General features: G+C 43.7%; 1 protein-coding gene across 3 annotated transcripts in view; it reads left to right on the plus strand.

Moving 5' to 3' along the window:
* The first annotated feature begins 448 nt into the window (after positions 1–448).
* Positions 449–22,462, plus strand: part of AFF2 (ALF transcription elongation factor 2) — a 792,369-nt gene continuing 770,355 nt past the window's right edge. For 2 of the 3 annotated variants that reach the window (XM_069747042.1, XM_069747043.1), the window contains exon 1: positions 449–636. In XM_069747042.1, the coding sequence (XP_069603143.1) occupies positions 590–636 (47 nt within the window). In that variant the 5' untranslated portion in view covers positions 449–589. The remainder of the gene's footprint in view (positions 637–22,462) is intronic. The other variant, XM_069747044.1, reaches the window with a different exon arrangement.

The raw sequence follows: 22,462 nt of genomic DNA on the forward strand, positions 1-22,462 counted from the left end.
ACTCCTATACCCCACCCTGGACATGTCCCTATCCCCCGACTAAAGAGCCTGATATGTCATGGACTCCTATACCCCACCCTGGAAACATCCCCTATCCTCTAAAAGGAATTTGATATTCCCTGGACCTCTATATGTCCCCCTCCCCCACCCCCGCATTTCTACCATATGCTTTGGCAATGCTAACATGTACTTAGTCCTGCCAATAAAGCTCATTTGAATTGAATTGAGATGATAGATAGAAGATAGATACTAGATGTAGCCATAGATGATAGCACTGATAATCTAGGACTAGAGATGCCGGCTGACTTTCCCTCACACTCCCTCTATTTCCCACTCCGGCTGTGCGGCCGGTAGCTGCCGGCAGAGGGCGCTCCTCCGTGGCGCTGGCAGAATGGCTCCGGCTCCGCTCGCTCCCCTCCCCGTCTCTCGCTGGCTCTGTGTCTCTCCCAGTGTGATGCTGCTGCCTCCTCCAGCCACAGCCGAGCAGCCGGAGCCCAGCGCAGAGCTCACCGGGGCGGACACTGGCACCTCCTGATCCCGGGCACCCCCGCTCCCTCCGGCCGGACACAGCGCTGCCACCTCTGCTATTATGGATCTATTCGACTTTTTCCGAGACTGGGAGCTGGAGCAGCAGTGGTGGGTATACTGGGGTGTACTGGGGGGCGCTGGGCTATTCTCTGCCGGGCAGCTTTACTTATGTGAAGGTGTGTGTGCCCCCGGGTGTCCGGGCTGCCGCCCCCTGTGCCCCGGAGCGCCCGGGCTGGAGGTGCTGTCCGCGGTCTGTGTGCTGAGGGGCTGCGGACCGGGAGCTCTGGACGGGCTAAGTTTCCACATGCCACCACGTCAGATGCCGGAGACTGCCCCAAGGTGTCACCTGTGTCCTCGCCGGGGACCCGGTCACACGAGGGGTTAATGCGGGGCCGGGTGACAGAGCCGTGCATGGATTACATGGGCACACAGTGTGTGTATATATATATATGTATATGTGTGTGTGTGTATATGTATATATAGGCACATATACTGCTGTGTGCATGCTTGTGTACTTTATTTCACTTTGTCAGGTATGCATGCACACACAGGTATATATATATATAATGTACATATTTTATTAAAATTCATTTTATGTCTATATATTTAATAGTATTAAAGCATGTGTGCGCATGTATATGTGTTTGTGTGTGTGTGTGTATATATATATATATATATATATATATATATATTTACACACCTAAAAATGTATCTTGATCCATATCTATGAATGCTATTTATGTGATATATTATTCTTTTCGTTCATTCATGCTTTTTTTCCCTGGCACTGACTCCATCCCTGTCTTAGCACATCGTTGCCCTCCTTAGATTTTGTAGATTTGAGCCCTTGTCTTCAGTTTTGCCTGGAAGAGTTAATGCCCTGTAAGATGCTGTCCCTGTACCACGCTATGGAACATGTTGGCGCTCTCCTACCACTGCTGGAATTTGGAGCCGCCTATTTGTTTTAATTCTCGCACAGTTTTGGTGCATTGTTTGTAAAAGTGAATGACTACAAATGTTTTCTCTCTGGGAATGTGTGGCTGGAAAGTTCCGGTGAACCGTAGACGTTTCCTCTTTGAAGGCTTCCATGACAGGTTGGGGAATGTTTCAGGCGGCAGCGCTGTGTTGTCAGGTATCGATGACCTAGAGCTGTGATTTTGATTATTTTTTTTTTTTTTTTTAACCTCGTTCTGGTTTTAATTGGGGAGAATCATTTATTAAAAACAATGCAAATATCCGAAGTGGCGCGTTGTGGGTGAGTGTGCTGCGCTTCTGTGTCCGGGGGATGGGGATGAATGGATTTGAGACTTGTAAGGTTGGTAATGTATTGATCAGTCAGTCTGTACTGGTACTTTGGCTAGATGCAGATGTAGCAGAGCTGATTGTGTGTGAGCTGTATGTGGCAGCCGTTGATGACCTGCATTCCTGTGTAAAACCAAAGATATAACAACGTCAATTATGCCAAATGGCAAACGCATGTGCTCTGCATCTGATAATCTCAGCTCTGCTTCATGGGTAATATTTTCTGTTCTTTTTATGGTTTTATTCAAATGAGCTGTTGTTAGGATGTGTCAAATCCTGACTCCAATCCGCAATGTTCCCCAGCACCAGGCAGCACGTATCAGTCCAGGAGTGGATACTTTACTTCATTTTCACAACGTTCCTCATCCTGGTGCTATAAAAAGCTTTATTGTTTTGTGCTGGAATGAATTATATTATATTAAAGCATTTTATTTGAGTGGTTTGAATACAATGAAAAGTGATCTGATTGGGTTTGTGAGGCTTTAGGCTGCTTTCACACATCAGTTTTATGCCATCAGTCACAATCGCAGATTGTGGAAAACTGAGGCCACGGATCCGTTTTTTTCACCGGATCCGACTAGCTGATCCACCTAATTGGATCCTAAAAATATCAGAGCGTGCTCAGTTAAAAAAAAAAAAAAAAAAAAGAAAGAAAAAAAAAACCGGAATCCTTCGCAGAATTCCGTCATTTGACGGATCCGGCGCCATAGGCTTCCATTCTAGCAAACAACGGATCTTTAAAATAATGGACACCCACCAGTGACCCATAGCATACAACAGGCCTCCTGATGTAGCAGCTTGTCACCTAGGACAGAAGGGCCAGGTGCTGGTTTCCACTTACTCTTTTTATGGCTCTTCAGCCATTTTCACCACCCTTTGTTTGTGACAGTGCCGCTCCCCTGCTAGGTTCCCATGAGCGTGTGTATATTCAGTTTTTGTCATCTGTGTACAATCCATATTTTTTTTTTTTACAGCAGCTATTAATCATTTTCAAGACTATTTACAGTTCGATGTTACAGAATTGTAATGCATCTGTAATAGTCCATTCTGTATGACATCCATTTGTTTATTTTTTTTGCGCACCCAACGGGTGAGCCTCATGATTTACAGAAGAAACTAGTTCATGCTGCAATTTTTTTCACCCGTAGAAGAAAAAAATGCTCACCTGCACTTTTTCATTGAATAACGTTGGTCCGAGTGCTGTCCGTTTTTTTTCACGGACAGCGCTCGGACTGAAAATACGGTCGTGTGAACGATCCCTAATAGAGTCCTGCATACATGCGATGCACAGGTTCCATCACTTAATAGCCGGACCAGAAATAACCCGGGTTTTACCCTCTTGTTAACCGCTCGCTAATACGATTGTATTGTTCGGATGAGTGTTCTCTGATGTTTTATCGGATACCAGTGTTATACTATGGGGCTTTGCAGATGTACCATTTTTTTCTCATACCGATTCGGCATAAAAAGACCAATCGCAGTGTGCTGCAGGTGTATCCGATAATCAGACTAGGTGCATGTAAAACATCGGACTGCACTCTGATGTCATCCAAGTGCAGTCAGATTTGCGCGGACACAGACTATGGAGAAATTAAGTATTCCACACCTGTGCTGCGAATCAGATCCCAAAAAACTGATCAGAGTTAGAGCCGAGTGTCAGCAAAATTGACTCGATTCTCTCGGATGACAAAATCATCGAGCCCTAAAGGCTCCATAACCAGGTTTGCCTCTTGGGCACATAAACCCTTGACTACTGATTAAATAGTGGTGTGCAAATAGGCTTATTTTAGGGGGCATCTAGCGGGAAGGAAACCCCTGCTTTCAACTTTACCCTAAAGATCTGTCATAACAAAGCTTTTCCAAACGAGAAACCCTTTGTAAATGTAAGATGTGACGTAACGACAATAAGCATCCATATTTATACTACACACTGGCCGCCACATTACCACTCTGCATTCTTCCCCTCACTGGCAGGATTAGATGTTTTATGGTCCAAGTCTACTGTCATTGTTTTATTGTGTTGACTTAGTGACTGCAGCAGGAAATCTGCTCCTGAAATCACTGCTGGTGGAGCTAACCAATAACTATTGAGACTGGTGAAATCACTAGATCTCCATTGCTGTCATGCCCATGAGTGGGGTTTACCTGTGAGGATGCCCTCCTTGTGTCAGCTCCAAGGATTTGCCTCTGTTTAACCCTTTAACAGGTGGGGCTTTCCAGTGCGACCCGTGGCATTGCTGGTGCGGAAGGTGCCTCTGGATTATTGCTGATTTTCTTTACTAGACGTGTTGTTTTCAGAACCCTTGTGTGACCTTCACTTACTGCATTGTAAAGTTTTAAGGCCGCTTTAACTGCTTACTAAAAACAAACCGTAAACTTATTTTGTGCCCCATGTTATAATGCTCACGATGAAATGTAATCTGAGAATGCAGTCATTAGGGGTCTTTATTAGACATGGGCTGGGTTGTAGTTTTCTGCTGTGGGATTCATTTCATGTGACGGGATGTTTATTATTTTATGTCTACATATATAATACCAGGAATAATAAGTGTAACAATAATATTTACATCTTTACCATTGTAGTAAACATTTTTAATGGATTTTTAAATATTTCCCTTGTCTAATACATAATCCTATACGTAATAGGCATGCAATGCAAGACACGCAGGGTTTTAGTGAGCAGGTAGTGCAGGTGTATATCTTCAGGCTACATGCGTGTAGTGTGCACAGAGGCCGTACACAGCGGGACAAGGAGGTCTTTTGAGTGTAATTGCATATGGTGCATTTATTATTGCAGTTATATGTAGATATTCTCCTGTAGAAGCTGTGCCTCTAAGGCTGTGTGCGCACCTTGAGTATTTGCTTGCAGAGATTTCTGCAAGGATTCTGCATCTCCTGGCAGGAAAAACGCTGCGGCAAAAACACTCTTTTTTTGTATGGGTTTTTTAATGCGTTTTTGTACAACAATGAAGGCTTTTTTCAGCTAAATAAAGATATATATTTTTTAAGTTTTGTGATGTAATTTCTTGGTTCAACACCACTTTTTCATACTGATGCAGTAATAGCAGGGTATTGGGATTAGGGCTTGGTGTCAGCAGCTGTCATGGACACCTAGCTCTAGGCTTAGTAATGAAAAGGTGTCAGCCCGACACCCTCATTACTAAGCCGATAAGTAAACACACACACACACACACACACACACACACACACACACACACACACACACACACACTCTGTAACCAACCTATGTAGAAGCGTTAACGGAACAAAAGTACATAGGCTGTAACCAGACAGCAACTGTCAATTTTAAAGGAAAAAAAATGAAAAAGAAAATTGCGTGGGCTCCCACGTAATTTAAATAACCAGCAGAGGGAAAGCTGACGGCTGATGTTAATATTCTGAGAAGGATGAAATATCCATAAAGGTTCCCAGGCTATTAATATCGGCTCACAGCTGTTTGCTTAGCCTTTACTGGCTAGTTTACAGGAGGACCCAGAATAAAGTTGACATAGGGTCTACCTATAAAGTCTAACCAGAAAAGGCTAGGCAGACAGTTGCGGGCTGATATTAATAGCCTAGGAAGGGCCATGGCTATAAGCCCCTCCCAGACTAAAAACATCATCTCTCAGCCACCCCAGAAAATCTGGCACTTAGCCTCACTCTTCCCACTTGCATATTTGTGGGCTTGATGTCACCTTTGTATTGTTGAGTGACCTCAAGCCCACAGGTTAGTAATGGAGAGGCATCTATTAGACACCTATACATTAGTAACCCCATACTGATACTGTATAAAAACACAGACACCCAGAATAAAGTCCTTTATTTGAAATAATGACACAGACTCCTTTAATAATCTTAATTAAACCATTCTTACCGAACACTTAATCCACCAAAGCCGATTTCTCCTGCAACAAAAATAAAATAATAAACCACAATATTCCTCACCTGTCCGTCGAGAAGATAATCCATAATGTCCCACAACATCCTGATCACTTTGAGAGCAGTCGCATCAGTGATGTTACTGCTCTCAGAGTTACTGCTCTCAAAGACAGCAGGCGATACACTGACAGGAGTTAATCGTTGCCACAGTGTGTCACTGAGCTGCCGTGAGAGAGTTCACTGGAGTTCATCAGCTGATCAGCTCTGGTAATCTCTTACGGGACCGATGCGTGAGAACTTTCTCATGCAGCAGTGGTGCCCCATGAGAAGCTGATCAGCTGATTAACTCCAATGAAGTTTCTCACGGCAGCTCAGTGTTACACTGCGGCAACGATTACCTCCTGTCAGTGTATCGCCGGCGGCCGGGTAGAGCGGTCACATCTCCTGATGTGACTGTTCTATACATGAGATCGCTGTGGGACACTCTGGATTACGTGAGATTTGGATGTTTCGCCCTCAGCAGTTCACCCCCTGGTACATTTACTTCACCTGTGGGAAGTTATACCATCCAGCTGCCATACCATCTCCCCAGATGACACCTTTAAGCAACGTCGGTCTCTACTGTCCGAATACCACAAGTGGCATCACGAACACAAACTATATTTGTTTAGGTTAGTTAAATGTGCTCCTCTTTTCCAGTCCTGCACTCCACTGCCACTTCATTTTAGTAATCGCCTGTATTTGTCACCATGTATATCGCTTCACTTGGGACTATACAGCCCACATACAGGCAGGGCTCACACACAAGTATGGTAGGTTTCAACTTCCCATGCCCCCCTTTTCTTTCACTTTTTTTTCCACTTGCGGTTACACGCCCCCGCCACTCATGGGCTCTCGGCCGTTCCCATTCCCGCCCCTTTCTTATTTCTAGCTCTGTCCATCACACTGCCTGACTGCATGGACTAGCGGTGGATTCCGTGTCCCACACAGGCTCGGCACTTATGTCCTGATATTTTAACGTTAGTTATAGGCGCTCCTCTTTTCCACTCCGGCACTCCACTGCCACTTAATTTTTGTAATCACCTATATTTGTCACCAGGTATATTAATGTATTTTGGGTTATACTGCCCAAATACAGGCAGCGCTCACACACAAGTGTGGTAGGTTTCAACTTCTCATGCCAACTTTTTTCCCCGTTTTTTTTTCCCACTACCTCCATCGCGACTACTGCTCTATTTTTCTATTTTTACTGACAGATCTCATTCCACAATCAGCAATTCTGTGAGTCCACTCGCTCCCTCACATTTATCAATTGGTATGTCCATTGCCACTTTCCTAGGCTCCGTACTTTCCTTACTTATGCTGTGTTCTAGAATTCTTGTTATAGTCAGCTATTTTCTATTATACTTTTGGTTATTTCATTTGACCATTGTATATACTTTTGTTATTTTATGCACATATGCACTTGGTTTATTTGTTATATTTATTATTTTACTAGATGGTGGCCCGATTCTAACGCATCGGATATTCTAGAATATGTACAGTGCCTACAAGTAGTATTCAACCCCCTGCAGATTTAGCAGGTTTACACATTTGGAATTAACTTGGCATTGTGACATTTGGACTGTAGATCAGCCTGGAAGTGGGAAATGCACTGCAGCAAAAAAGAATGTTATTTCTTTGTTTATTTTTTTTTTAAATTGTGAAAAGTCTTTTCAGAGGGTCATTTATTATTCAACCCCTCAACCCACCAGAATTCTGTTTGGTTCCCCTAAAGTATTAAGAAGTAGTTCAGGCACAAAGAACAATGAGCTTCACATGTTTGGATTAATTATCTCTTTTTCCAGCCTTTTCTGACTATTTAAGACCCTCCCAAACTTGTGAACAGCACTCATACATGGTCAACATGGGAAAGACAAAAGAGCATTCCAAGGCCATCAGAGACAAGATCGTGGAGAGTCACAAGGCTGGCAAGGGGTACAAAACCCTTTCCAAGGAGTTGGGCCTACCTGTCTCCACTGTTGGGAGCATCATCCGGAAGTGGAAGGCTTATGGAACTACTGTTAGCCTTCCAAGGCCTGGACAGCCTTTGAAAGTTTCCTCCCGTGCCGAGGCCAGGCTTGTCCGAAAAGTCAAGGCTAACCCAAGGACAACAAGGAAGGAGCTCCGGGAAGATCTCATGGCAGTGGGGACATTGGTTTCAGTCAATACCACAAGTAACGTACTCCACCGGTCTCCGTTCCAGACGAGCCCGTAAGGTTCCTTTACTTTCAAAGCGTCATGTCAAGGCTCATCTACAGTTTGCTCATGATCACTTGGGGGACTCTGACACTGACTGGTTCAAGGTTCTCTGGTCTGATGAGACCAAGATCGAGATCTTTGGTGCCAACCACACATGTGACATTTGGAGACTGGATGGCACTGCATACGACCCCAAGAATACCATCCCTACAGTCAAGCATGGTGGTGGCAGCATCAGGCTGTGGGGCTGTTTCTCAGCCAAGGGGCCTGGCCATCTGGTCCGCATCCATGGGAAGATGGATAGCACGGCCTACCTGGAGATTTTGGCCAAGAACCTCTGCTCCTCCATCAAGGATCTTAAGATGGGTCGTCATTTCATCTTCAACAAGACAACGACCCAAAGCACACAGCCAAGAAAACCAAGGCCTGGTTCAAGAGGCAAAAAATCAAGGTGTTGCAGTGGCCTAGTCAGTATCCTGACCTTAACCCAATTGAAAACTTGTGGAAGGAGCTCAAGATTAAAGTCCACATGAGACACCCAAAGAACCTAGATAACTTGGAGAAGATCTGCATGGAGGAGTGGGCCAAAATAACTCCAGAGACCTGTGCCGGCCTGATCAGGTCTTATAAAAGACGATTATTAGCTGTAATTGCAAACAAAGGTTATTCCACAAAATATTAAACCTAGTGGTTGAATAATAATTGACCCACACTTTTATGTTTAAAATTTATAAAAATTTAACTGAGCAACAAAACTTTTTGGTTTGTAAGATTTATGCATCTGTTAATAAATCCTGCTCTTGTTTGAAGTTTGAAGGCTCTAACTTATTTGCATCTTATTAAACCTGCTAAATCTGCAGGGGGTTGAATACTACTTGTAGGCACTGTATGTACAGTGGGGCAAAAAAGTATTTAGTCAGTCAGCAATAGTGCAAGTTCCACCACTTAAAAAGATGAGAGGCGTCTGTAATTTACATCATAGGTAGACCTCAACTATGGGAGACAAACTGAGAAAAAAAAATCCAGAAAATCACATTGTCTGTTTTTTTAACATTTTATTTGCATATTATGGTGGAAAATAAGTATTTGGTCAGAAACAAAATTTCATCTCAATACTTTGTAATATATCCTTTGTTGGCAATGACAGAGGTCAAATGTTTTCTGTAAGTCTTCACAAGGTTGCCACACACTGTTGTTGGTATGTTGGCCCATTCCTCCATGCAGATCTCCTCTAGAGCAGTGATGTTTTTGGCTTTTCGCTTGGCAACACGGACTTTCAACTCCCTCCAAAGGTTTTCTACAGGGTTGAGATCTGGAGACTGGCTAGGCCACTCCAGGACCTTGAAATGCTTCTTACGAAGCCACTCCTTCGTTGCCCTGGCGGTGTGCTTTGGATCATTGTCATGTTGAAAGACCCAGCCACGTTTCATCTTCAATGCCCTTGCTGATGGAAGGAGGTTTGCACTCAAAATCTCACGATACATGGCCCCATTCATTCTTTCATGTACCCGGATCAGTCGTCCTGGCCCCTTTGCAGAGAAACAGCCCCAAAGCATGATGTTTCCACCACCATGCTTTACAGTAGGTATGGTGTTTGATGGATGCAACTCAGTATTCTTTTTCCTCCAAACACGACAAGTTGTGTTTCTACCAAACAGTTCCAGTTTGGTTTCATCAGACCATAGGACATTCTCCCAAAACTCCTCTGGATCATCCAAATGCTCTCTAGCAAACTTCAGACGGGCCCGGACATGTACTGGCTTAAGCAGTGGGACACGTCTGGTACTGCAGGATCTGAGTCCATGGTGGCGTAGTGTGTTACTTATGGTAGGCCTTGTTACATTGGTCCCAGCTCTCTGCAGTTCATTCACTAGGTCCCCCCGCGTGGTTCTGGGATTTTTGCTCACCGTTCTTGTGATCATTCTGACCCCACGGGGTGGGATTTTGCGTGGAGCCCCAGATCGAGGGAGATTATCAGTGGTCTTGTATGTCTTCCATTTTCTAATTATTGCTCCCACTGTTGATTTCTTCACTCCAAGCTGGTTGGCTATTGCAGATTCAGTCTTCCCAGCCTGGTGCAGGGCTACAATTTTGTTTCTGGTGTCCTTTGACAGCTCTTTGGTCTTCACTATAGTGGAGTTTGGAGTCAGACTGTTTGAGGGTGTGCACAGGTGTCTTTTTATACTGATAACAAGTTTAAACAGGTGCCATTACTACAGGTAATGAGTGGAGGAAAGAGGAGACTCTTAAAGAAGAAGTTACAGGTCTGTGAGAGCCAGAAATCTTGATTGTTTGTTTCTGACCAAATACTTATTTTCCACCATAATATGCAAATAAAATGTTAAAAAAACAGACAATGTGATTTTCTGGATTTTTTTTTCTCAGTTTGTCTCCCATAGTTGAGGTCTACCTATGATGTAAATTACAGACGCCTCTCATCTTTTTAAGTGGTGGAACTTGCACTATTGCTGACTGACTAAATACTTTTTTGCCCCACTGTATGTATAACAGCCACATAGTATATAGCACAGGCCACGTAGTATATAGCAGCCACGCAGTATACAGCACAGCCCACGTAATATATAGCACAGCCCACGCAGTATATAGCAGCCACGCAGTATATAACACAGCCCACATAGTATATAGAAGTGTGAGCACCATATCCCTGTTAAAAAATAATTAAAATAAAAAATAGTTATATACTCACCCTCCGGCGTCCAGCGTAGCTGTCCCGATGCGCGCGCGGCTGCCGCCAGCTTCTGTTCCCAGAGTTGCATTGCGAAATTACCCAGATGACTTAGTTGTCTCGCGAGACCGCTAAGTCTTCTGGGTAATTTTGCAATGCATCTCTGGGAACGGAAGATGGCGGCAGCCGCACGCGGATTGGCAGACGACGGAAGGTGAGAATAGCAGGTTTTTTGTTTTTTTATTTAACATTAGATTTTTTTTACTATTGATGCTGCATAGTAAAAAGTTGGTCACACAGGGTTAATAGCAGCGTTAACGGAGTGCGTTACTTGCGGCATAACGCGGGCCGTTACCGCTGCCATTAACCCTGTATGACTGAACGGAAGTAGGGAGGTACTAATTCTCGGCCGGGTTGTGCCGTGACAGACAGACAAACAGACAGAAGTGCCCCTTAGACAATTATATATATATAGATTTTTTGACCCGGTAGTGACTGATGAAGGTCCGGATGTAGGACCGAAACGTTTATTTTGTGGACACCATTAAATCACCTGTCTTATGTTAAGTTGAGTGCTGAGTTTTTGCTATAGAGACAGATGAGACTAAGCCTCCCATCAGTGGTGCCTGATGTCACTGTTAGCAGTGACAGCAGACGTAGCCCGAAGGGAGCAGTATTCTCATCAGCCCACTTCTGCTGACCTGCAGTAAGCTTCCGCAGGTCACTGCTGGGGGTCACAGTCACAGCTGCGTGGTCACGCTGATATCTGACAGCATGATTCAGGAGAACTCTGACCGACTATAACGGCGGTAGGGTTATCATGGGTGACAGTCACAGCTGTGGGGTCAAGCTGACATCATGATCCCACAGCGCTCTGACCGACAGTACCGGCAGTAGTGTTACCGCAGGTGACAGTCACAGCTGTGGAGTCACGCTGACATCTGACAGCATGATTCAGGAGAACTCTGACCGACTATAACGGCGGTAGGGTTATGGGTGACAGTCACAGCTGTGGGGTCACGCTGACATCTGACATCATGATCCCACAGCACTCTGACCGACAGTACCGGCAGTAGTGTTACCGCGGGTGACAGTCACAGCTGTGGGGTCACGCTGACATCTGACATCATGATCCCGCAGCACTCTGACCGATGTTCTTACCGGCGGTAGCGTTACCACCGATAAGATCTACCGCTCCAGTGTTTCCCATGCTGTCACACATATGACGGCTTGGGAAACACAATAAGAAGATGGCAAAATGCAAAACAAAACCTCAGCATATACGTAGCAAATCTGCAAAAATTTTTATGCCTGTATTTTTGTTGCGGATTTGGCTGGCTCCGTTGAAGTCAATGGGTGAAAAATGCTGCAGAAACGCAAAACTAATTCACATGTTGCAGAAAAAAACGCACTGCAAATACGCACTGAAATTTAAGGATCATGTGCACAACACTTCAGGATTGTCATTGAATTAGCTTGCATAAGGATTCCATAGTGTTTTCCGCGTGGAAACAAATGCATCAAAAATGCACTGTGTGCACATAGCCTAAGGGAAAATACATAGGTATGGCAGCATTTAAAGGGACTCTGTCACCTGAATTTGGCGGGACTGGTTTTGGGTCATATGGGTGGAGTTTTTGGGTGTTTGATTCACCCTTTCCTTACCCGCTGGCTGCATGCTGGCTGCAATATTGGATTAAAGTTCATTCTCTGTCCTCCATAGTACCCGCCTGCGCAAGGCAAGATTGCTTTGCGCAGGCGTGTACTATGGAGGACAGAGAATGAACTTTAATCCAATATTGCAGCCAGCGGGTAAGGAAAGGGTGAATCAAACACCCAAACACTCCGCCCATATGACCCAAAACCAGTCCCGCCAAATTCAGGTGACAGGTTCCCTTTAATAGAGCAGGACAACATTTTTTTTTCTTTCAGATTCACGCAGCATTCAACAGCAAAACACTCTGTATGAAGTTGAAGGCAGGTACAGTATGGGCCTATTGACTTCTTTGCAGGGCTGTAGCCAGGCTTTCCTTCATGCAGTCCCCTAAGGCTAAGTTCACGGGGTGTTTTTGCTGCTTTTTTTCTGCAGCAAAACCTGAGTGTTGGCAGGAAAGAAGCTGTGGCATAAACGCAGAGTTAACTAACCTTCTATACAAATACCCTGGGACAACTATGGCAACCCCCTAGGTACCTTTGTTACCCCCTTTGCCACATCTACACCCTTGCTCCAAATGAAGTAATATTAACAAGAGTTGTCCAGAGAAAACAATTTATTGCTTATGTACCACATACTGGTGGGTATCCCTCCAGTGAAGCCCACTCAGATCAGCAGATCTCCATTACAAAATGTGGGGGCAAGACGCCTGACCACTGCTTCTCTATGGGGCTGTTAGAAAAAGCCAAGAGTGTCAATCATGAACCCACTAATCATCACTATCCTGTGGATAGAAGATAACTTCATATAACGTAAGCTGACCGTACATATTAGACCCCCCTCAATTCACAGGAACGTTTAAATGGGTAGAGTGTTCCTTTTGGCCTCTATGAGAGTCGCTGCCAAAATCATCTGGCAGTGATTTATCTCCCTGCTGAAAAAGGACTGTGTGAGTGGATTCCAACTGCCTTATCCTTATGCTCCCCGACATAATCAGGATAGTCAGGAGACCCCATATTCGTTAAATGGTCAGCCAATCCTGCTTAAAATCTGTGGCTTCAGCCAACTTTTATCTGATGTGTATTGGGGCAAGTACTGACTTTTGTAGATTTTTTTTTTTTTTTAGCCCAGAAAAAGCGTCGGCAGGAAAATTACAAACGAGGATTATTATTTTTCTGTTCAATAAATAGAGCTGCTCTTTCCATCACTTTTACCTCCATCGTAGTCTTGCCTACATTTTTGCTCTTACTAATTACAATCTGTTGCTCCCTGTTATCAGCCGTTTAGGCTGACTGCTTTATAATACTATTATAAAAAAACCTCCCTGCCCTCATGATTTGTGCCTCTTCTCACCTATCTTCAGCTATGAAAACCTCCAGGAACATTTACATACGTGATAAGTGGCTCAATGCCGCATTAAGGCCCATTTCCACAAGTGATTATTGCTGTACTGTGAGTCCTAATCAGCTCCTGTACAGGAGATAAAATGTCGCTTGTTTTCTAAATGACTCAGTGTGTGACGCCGCTATACAGGGGAATGGAATAGATGTGATTATCATTGTAATGATTATTTATCATTGGAGGGTAAATATTGCATGCCGTATGTAACCTGCGTATCCCTCCGTCTAGGATGCAATTATACACTGCGCCTTCCCTCTGATTATCATTTTTATTTTTTACCTTTTTTTTGTGCAGACCTCCTCTCGCCTCCGGTGTGAATACACTGGTCTGCAAGGGTAAAATTGTTTGAAAAGTAAAAGTGAGTTTTTCTATACTTTCGATCACTGAACGCAGTAAAAATATTGAAAAAATGCCATCACTTACAGTTTTTTCACAAACACTGACTCCATAGGCTTTTTTTTTTTGCACCATACTTTGTCCCTTTTCATGACCATTGGTGGATGAGTTTGGTGTCATTACATTTGTTAGAAATTATTGAACGCTGTACTGCGATTGGCTGGTGTGGGCAGAGAAGATTTTCGTAACCCAGCTTCCAAAGAGTGCAGTGGTGTCCGTAGCATCCAATCATAGCATATCTTTCATTTTTCCTCAGCAGTGTACGAAATGAAAGCTGAGCTGTGATTGGTTGTTATAGGCAACGACGAAAATTTTTTTTTTTTTTTGTCACAGTTCATAATAGTGTGGTGGTGTCCAGAGCACCCAATCATAGCACAGCTTTCATTTTACCTGAGCAGCATAAGAACTGAAAGCTGCACTGTGATTGGTTGCTATGGGAAACCAAGGCATATTTTCTTTTAGATAGTTCGTAAGAGTGTGGTGGTGTGCTTACCAAGATTCCTCTCCGTATTTAATGGTTGTGGTGGATTAAGCTTCTGTTTCTAACAACATGATCGAAATGATTTCAAGGGGGTGTCATTCATCCACAACTTTTGCTATATTTGCTGATTTGTAGTGTAGAAACAATAAAAACACATTCCAGACTTTGTCCGAAAAGTGTATTATCAGTAGTTTGGGTGATCAGGACAAGTCATGGTCTCCACATGTAGTGTGTTCCGTTTGTGTAGTGGTCTAGACAGTGGTCTAATGGGAAGACAGAGTTTTTGTTTGGAGGGAAAACGTCAAATCATAGTGATGACTGCTACTCTTTTGTAGGTGTAATGTTAAGGGGTTCAACCTTAAAAAATAAGGAAATTATATCCCCGGCCCTCCCGTCGGTGATTCGCCCTGTGCCTCACGGTCCAGGAATACCTGTCTCTTCACTTCCAGAGAAATTTAAATATACACCTGATTCAGAACGTAAAGAGCAGGAGTCTGATGAAGACTTTCACGCTAGTCTCAACGAGCCAAAGTTTTTTTGTTTTTTTCATAGCTCGAATTAAATTATTTTAGTCAATAACTTGGACCTTTCTAAACATTCTGCAGAACTTTTAGGCTAAAGAACCTGCTAGCTCCTGGCACCTGTTTTTCATGCTCGAGGAACCGAGAAAAGGAATTCCTTCAATACTTTTCTCAAGACAGTGCTCTAGTGTATTGCAGTGATGTTCTTGGACTGATAGAAAATGTAACATTGAGCATAATGTAACTGAGTGGAGACTCTTTATTGATGCATCCAAAAAAAAAATCTTAAAGCTGTGCTACTGCACAATGGCAGCAAATATGCTTCAGTTCCTGTAGGGCATTATATGCACTTGAAGGAAACCTATGTGAATTTAAGTTTTATTCTCAAGAAACTTAACTACTAGGATCAAGTATGGTCAATATGTGATCTGAAAGTTTTCTCTTTGCTCCTTGGGCAGCAAGGAGGATACCTGAAAAATACCCATGGTTTTTGTGTGAATGGAGCAACGGGATAGGACTCATCACTGGAGCCAAAAAAGATGGCCAGCAAGAACATCTTTCCAACCTGGACTCAAGAACATAGTTGCGAAAAGTTTACTTGATCCTACTAAAGATCTCCTGTGACCACTCCACGTTAAGCTTGGACTGATGAAGCAGTATGTGAAAGCTCTACTGAAAGAAGAAAAGACTTAAGTACCTGTGTACAAAGTTTCAAGGACTGTCCAAAGCAAAACTAAAGGAAGACATTTTTGTGGGTCCGGATAATCAGAAACTCATGAAGGACGACGTGTTTGAAACAAAAATGAAAGCTGTTGAGAAAAAGTCTTGGGATTCTTTTAAAGAAGTTGTTCAAAATTTTCTCCGTAACAACAAAGATCTAAAATGTAAGTCCATCATTGAGAACGTGTTGAAACGTTTCAAAGCATGAATTTGACGTTACATTTTTTACATGTCCATTTGGCCCACTTTCCTGAAAACCTTGGTGATGTTAGCGAAGAGCAAGAAGAAAGATTTCATCAGGATGACAAGGAGGTGGAATAACGATACCAAGGTAGAGACAATGTGAACATGATGGGGACCACTGCTGGATGCTTCACAGAGAAGATCCGCAGGCCTTCTATAAGAGTAAAGGTACCGTCACATTTAGCGACGCTGCAGCGATCAAGACAACGATGCCGATCGCTGTGTGGTCGCTGGAGAGCTGTCACACAGACAGCTCTCCAGCGACCGACGAACATTAATGAACATGCTGCTTTTTTTTTTCCGGGAAAAAAGCGTAACGTGCACAAAAATTGCGGATTACATTCTAACTATAGGATGCATAATGGATGCATTTTTTTTTTCTTCGCGGTTTTATCGCGTTTTTATAGCGAAAAAAACGCAAAAAATCCGGAACTTGTGCACATAGCCTGAAAGTGACGGATAGATAGTTAGATCAGGGATTAAAGCAGCACAAGGATGTGATCCACACAAGTGTTCATAATTGCCAAACCGCTGGCTCCAATGTGTAGAATCAAAAAAAAAATAGACAGTACTCCAAACAGTATTTCCAAGAGTAGTAGACTTTATTAGCCGTTATTTGTATTTTTTTTATCCTATACATAGCCACATATAATAAAGTCCTTTGGTATTACCGTATTTTTCGGACTATAAGACGCACCGGACGATAAGACGCACCTCAAATTTTCAGAATAAAAATAAGGAAAAAAAAAATGTTTCAAATGGGGGTACGTCTTACAGTCCGAATTCAGCTTACCAGTGAAGGGATCGCCACAGGTGGAGAAGTGGTCACAGGGGCCTTTCGGTGGTCCAGGCTGGTGCGTTGGCCTCCTGGAAATCCCATCCCAGGCTGGTGCTCTGTGCTTGGGCAGGGGTGGAGGCTCTGTGTTCTTGGGCAGTGGCTGGGCTCCAGGGCAATGGCTGGGCTCCGGGGCACAGGCTAGGCTGTGGGGCACAGGCTGTGCTGCGGGCAGTGGCTGGGCTCCGGGGCACAAGCTGTGCTGCGGGCAGTGGCTGGGCTCTGGGGCACAAGCTGTGCTGCAGGCAGGGGCTGTGTTGCGGGGCTGTGGCAGCGGCTCTCTGGGCTCAGTGGGGGCTCCGACGGCATTTCGTCAAAGCCCGGAGGCCCCCGCTCATCCTTGAATGGCAAGTTGCGGTGGCCTCTGAGAACATGGGCGCCAGGAAAATGGCCGCCGGGCCGAGGCACGCTCAGATTCAGATCTTGTTGCCGAGATCTCGGGAGACGAGATCTCGTTGACGAGATTTGAATCTAAGCGTGCGCCGGCCCGGCGGCCATTTTCCCGACGATGTTCTCGGAAACCACCGCAACTTGCCATTCACGGATGAGCGGGGGGCCTCCGGGCTTTAACGAAATGCCGTCGGAGCCCTCACTGAGCCCAGAGAGCCGCTGCCACAGCCCCGCAGCACAGCCACTGCCCGCAGCACAGCCACAGCCGCACCAGCATGGGAAGGGAGGCTGCATCTGGACCACCGCCGCATGATTTGTAAGTATATTCCGACTACAAGACGCACCCCCATTTTCCCCTTACATTTTTGGGGAAAAAAGTGCGTCTTGTAGTCCGAAAAATACGGTATTTTCTGGAGTGCTTTCTAGTTTTTTTGGCCTCTATATAGATAGTCAGGCATAGTGATGGGCACAGATGTCACATTTCTGCTCGATGTGTATGACGGACGGGCAGGACGGTGACGGCGCAGGGTGCATAATGGCAGAGTGTAAATACTTGTACTTTACTTCCGTTTTTTTTTTACCACAGACTTCTTGTATGTCACACACAATACTGTGACCTGAATGATAACATCTTAACCATATCTTCTGACTTCAGCAGAAGCCTCTCAGATTAGCACAGGGTGAGGCGTCATGGCTGCCTCACTGCTGGTTAAATGAGGGGAATGATGTTATCATTTGAGTGTATCAGTACAGAACGCCTCACAAGTGGCCTCATTACCGCAGAGCTGGCACACTGGCAGTTGTGCAGGAAGAGACACCAACCCTCCGAAGGGCATATTAATAGAAGGTCAGAGGTCTCTGTGTGGCTGTCTGAGAGCAGAGCCAGCCATCTGCAGACCAGGTTTCTCTGCTGTATGTGTGGAAAAACATGGTACATGCCACAGCAACATATTTCCTCCGCCTAGAGGGGGTGATCCTGCACTCGAGACAAAGGTGGACTGTTTCCCTTCCCGCCGGTGCCACATACCATGTGTTTCTATAGAATAACCCACAGTCGCTTTTTCTAAAATCCCTGGAATAGCAAATCCCTGGAATGGCTGAGAAACCAAAATGTATTTTTATCACTAAAGGGGCTGTGTTCTACCAAATGAGTAAAATTCAGTAAAAGGATGTATAGTATAAAGCAGACATTGGTATTAGTGATATTCTGAGCGAGCCTGGACTATTAGATGTCTGTATTCCCAATTCTACAATGGCGCCTTGTCCCCTCCTGGAGGCATTGTGCGTCAGACGAGCCGCTAGAATAAATATTATCCAACGGGAAAGAATTGATGTTTCTTTTTTGAGATTTTAAAACGACTGTCGTGTTGTCCGACATGAAAAAAAAAAAAATGGAAAGGCATATATGCAGTTATAATAAAATACCAGTGCCATGGTCACCTGCTAGTGCCCCTCAGATCTGGCGCAGACCGCTCAGAAAATCTGTGCCAATTTTGGAATTTCCGGCGTTATGTCTGCTCTATTCTACTCCAGTGATTGGTTGCAGCGGTCAGGGGTCTAAAAGAGCGCGTCATCAGGTATTTCTGGTTCTATTTACGTGACTGGTGCGGCGGTCCTCTGATGTCGTAATGGTGCAGGCATCACTTTCAGAGCTGAAGGTAAGTCACCATTTTTTATTTTAAGCGCATCCGTGCCTTAAAAAAAAAAGTTCCTGTATCGGAATACCCCCTACAATAATGGTGTAGTCAGACGACTGTGTAAATTGGACAGAGATCATACTGCGAAGCACGGACTGGATGGCAGGTTTTCTGACCCGAGTGTGACTGACCGCTTCATATATTTGTATCTCGTGCCCGGGTCGGGCTACCCTCCGGCTAGTCCCATTTATACAGTCATCTGACTAAGCAAAGTCAAATGTACCCTCCTCTTTAGAGCTGAAGATGTGCCTGTAATTCATAGAAAATAAATTACTGTTATTGTCGCCGGGAACACATTTCTTTTTTGTTAATCAAATGGATGTATTTTCGGCTAAAAAAACATTGCAATTGGGTTTCGTTAAAAAAATAAAAATAAATAATTAACTGCCTTCCATTGCCTCGGTGTTGCATTATTGACTGGTGGCAGAAGAATGAGTTAACTGAGAATCGGTCAGCCAGCCCATGTTGACAGAGAGTTTGTGACTCCTCTTTCCTTTTCTGAGCCCCTTACTACTGATTTATGCAAACAGACCCCATCCGAGTATTGTGGTTATATAGTCTTTAAGGAACTCAAAAAAGGTTGAAAAACGAGTAACAAACCAGAACAAGCTTAATGAAGGATTTTCAGTCAACTCATTCATTCTATAGCTAGCAGTTCGAGATGAGCGAAAATGAACTTAAAAGTTTGAGGTTTATACCGGACAGCTAGTATAAGGACCTCTCCTGGAAGTCCATTGCAGTGCTCGGAGTTCCGGGGGAAGTCTGGAGAGAGGGAATTTTCCAGCTCAAAAGTCCGGTCCCTGTTCTTTTGAATGGAGTTCTGGTTCAAGTTTGGGTGCAGTTCTGGTATCTGAAAGGAACTTTGGAATAAAGTTTGGGTCAGGTACCAGAACCCAGTCCCCAGATAACGGATGATTTCAGTAAGGGCTCGTTCACACCGCTGTATTTTTGGTCTATAAATTGGACGAGACTTGTCCATACAAGACAGACTGCACACAGAGGAGAAGTAAGAAACAAAAAATTGTCCCGAGTTTTCTGGATGAAACTGAACACTTTTTTTTTGTTTTTAATACGCTCGTGTGAACCTGGCATTAGGGTATCTGTGTCTTTTTGCGTAATTTTTTGAGCAGATCCTATAAAATGATGGACAAAACGATTAAAACAACGCTCTTCTTAGTTTCTATGGAAAATGATTTGCTGTTCATATGTTCAAGATTGTGAAAGTTTTTTCTATCACTTCAGGCTGTCAAAGATGCCAAGTGGTTAAAAGAAGTAACACGTCCATTCTTCTGGCGTTCTCTCCTAGGAGGACCCTCACTACTTTACAATAGAAGTCAATGTGAAGGCCTCTTTTTGAGCGTTTTGATAACGTTCTCTTCATTGGTTAATGAATTTATGAAAACACCTGTAAAAACACACACAGAATTAAAAAAAAAAAAACTAAAAATATTCTTGCAAAAAGAATGTTGAAAAAGTCCTCTGAAAATTACTGAAAAATGGTAAAGAAAAATACTCTTCAGGTTTAAAAAACACTCCAGAGAAAAGACCACTAGAAAAACACTCAGTGTGAACATATCCTTAGGCCCAGATGTCCAGCTGGCTGAAACTGGCATGAAAATGCCAAAAGTTGCTAATTTTGTCCTAGTTTTCTGGTATAAAGACTTAGCTGTACCAGACCCTTAGTTTAGTAGAGAATTGGGACCCATCTACCTTTTAGGTAATTTACCGTGTACATTAGTTACAATTCCCTGGAGGTCCCCTTAAACTCATCAATAAGGAGGAAAAGAAGAAGAGTGATATGAACAAACTTTGAAATCAACAATGGAGAGAACGGAGAGGATGAAAAAGAAGGAATATTCATGGAGGAAGGTCCTGAAAAGGTTACAATGGATTACAAGCAGTGAAAATATTTGAGAGATGTGGTTTATTTAGATGAAGGGCAAATGAATGTTTGGCACAGGAGAGATAAGGAGCCTCATTATGAGGTAATTTGATATGGGACGGCCATCTACATCAGCATTTACCAGTGAATTAGAAGCAGACATTGAAGATTCTGCCTCGTCAGTGACTTCAAAAGGAAATATCGAGAAAGCAGAAAAGTTCTGATTTCACAGGAAGTGGAATTGAGGAGACACAGTAAACCTAAAGAGACTGCAAAAAGAAAAAAAAATTGTTGAAGGGTGCACCCGTGATGAGTTTTTGACACTGCGTATTTTCATTTTGTCAAAAATGTAGCATACTATAGATCTAGCAAAGTCGATGGGATTTATAGAAATCTCATGCCCATTGTTTTTTTTTTTTAGGCTAGGTTCACATTGCGTTAGTGCAGTCTGTTTAGCGCATACGCTAACGGACTGCGTTAACGCAATTGCCAAAAAGGATCGCGTTAAGCGATCGCGCGCAGATGCTCTATCTGCACTAGCGGGAACGGACCCAAAAACCCTGCAGACAGCGTTCAAGGGTCCATCACAAAATATCGGCACATCGCTAACGCATGCCATTATTGGCATGCGTTAGCGATGCGCTACATAATTGCGGTCAATGGGTGCGCTAACGGATCCGTTACATAGCATTAGCGCCGCTATGTAACGGATTCCGTCAGCGGACACCCACTAACGCAATGTGAACCTAGCCTTACTCAGCATAAAGTGAGCTGTGGTGCGTGTTTTAAATCCCCAATATGCCAATTAATTCCATAAATTTGCATTAGATGCAGAAAATCTGGAGGTAAAAAATACATATACGTTTTAGTGCATTTACCGCAGTGGAAGCGCATCAGAAATGCATGTGATCCGCAAATGACTATATCAATAAAGTTTTGTCAAAGCTGAATACCAGGAAGTATCAAAATCAAAGCAGCTTTATTTAAATCATGACATACCAACAAGGTAAAAATGCAGTAAAACTTAATTTGTTTAATAGGTGCAGAAATGCTGCAACATCAAAAACGCACCAAAGGCTTATCGTGGGGGCGTAGCCTAATCATGACCCGATAATGACCCCTGACCTCATCAGATAAAGGTCAGTTGGTTACTATGGCCATGGTGCAAGGAGTACTAAACTATTCCTCTGCTGCACGGTCACACCTCGGACCCGGGTGCACAGGGAACTGGAGCACACATTCAGCTTAATGTGCTGGGTCCCCTTCTTTCTCGTGCAGTCGGACCCCCATCACTCTTATCTTGACAAAATGTCGTCATTTTATAAATTGGGAATGACCATTATAAACACATACTTCTAGTGTTAATAGTGCATTAATAAAAACACATGAATTCCTATTTGGAACATAAGACATTTTTGAATTAAGCATCTGGTGGCAAAGATTAAGCTTCTGTATCCTACAGGAAATCCTCCATCAAATATTGATTTTTCATAATTTGTTTACATTTTGACGGTTCTCATATACTTTACTTGTAATCGACAGTAGTCAGAACAATCACTCAGTCAAGTGAACGGCTTCCAAGAGCACCGAGTGCGTAAAAAAAATT

This window comes from Ranitomeya imitator, chromosome 2 (genome assembly GCF_032444005.1).
Source record: "Ranitomeya imitator isolate aRanImi1 chromosome 2, aRanImi1.pri, whole genome shotgun sequence".
Taxonomy (NCBI): Eukaryota; Metazoa; Chordata; class Amphibia; order Anura; family Dendrobatidae; genus Ranitomeya; species Ranitomeya imitator.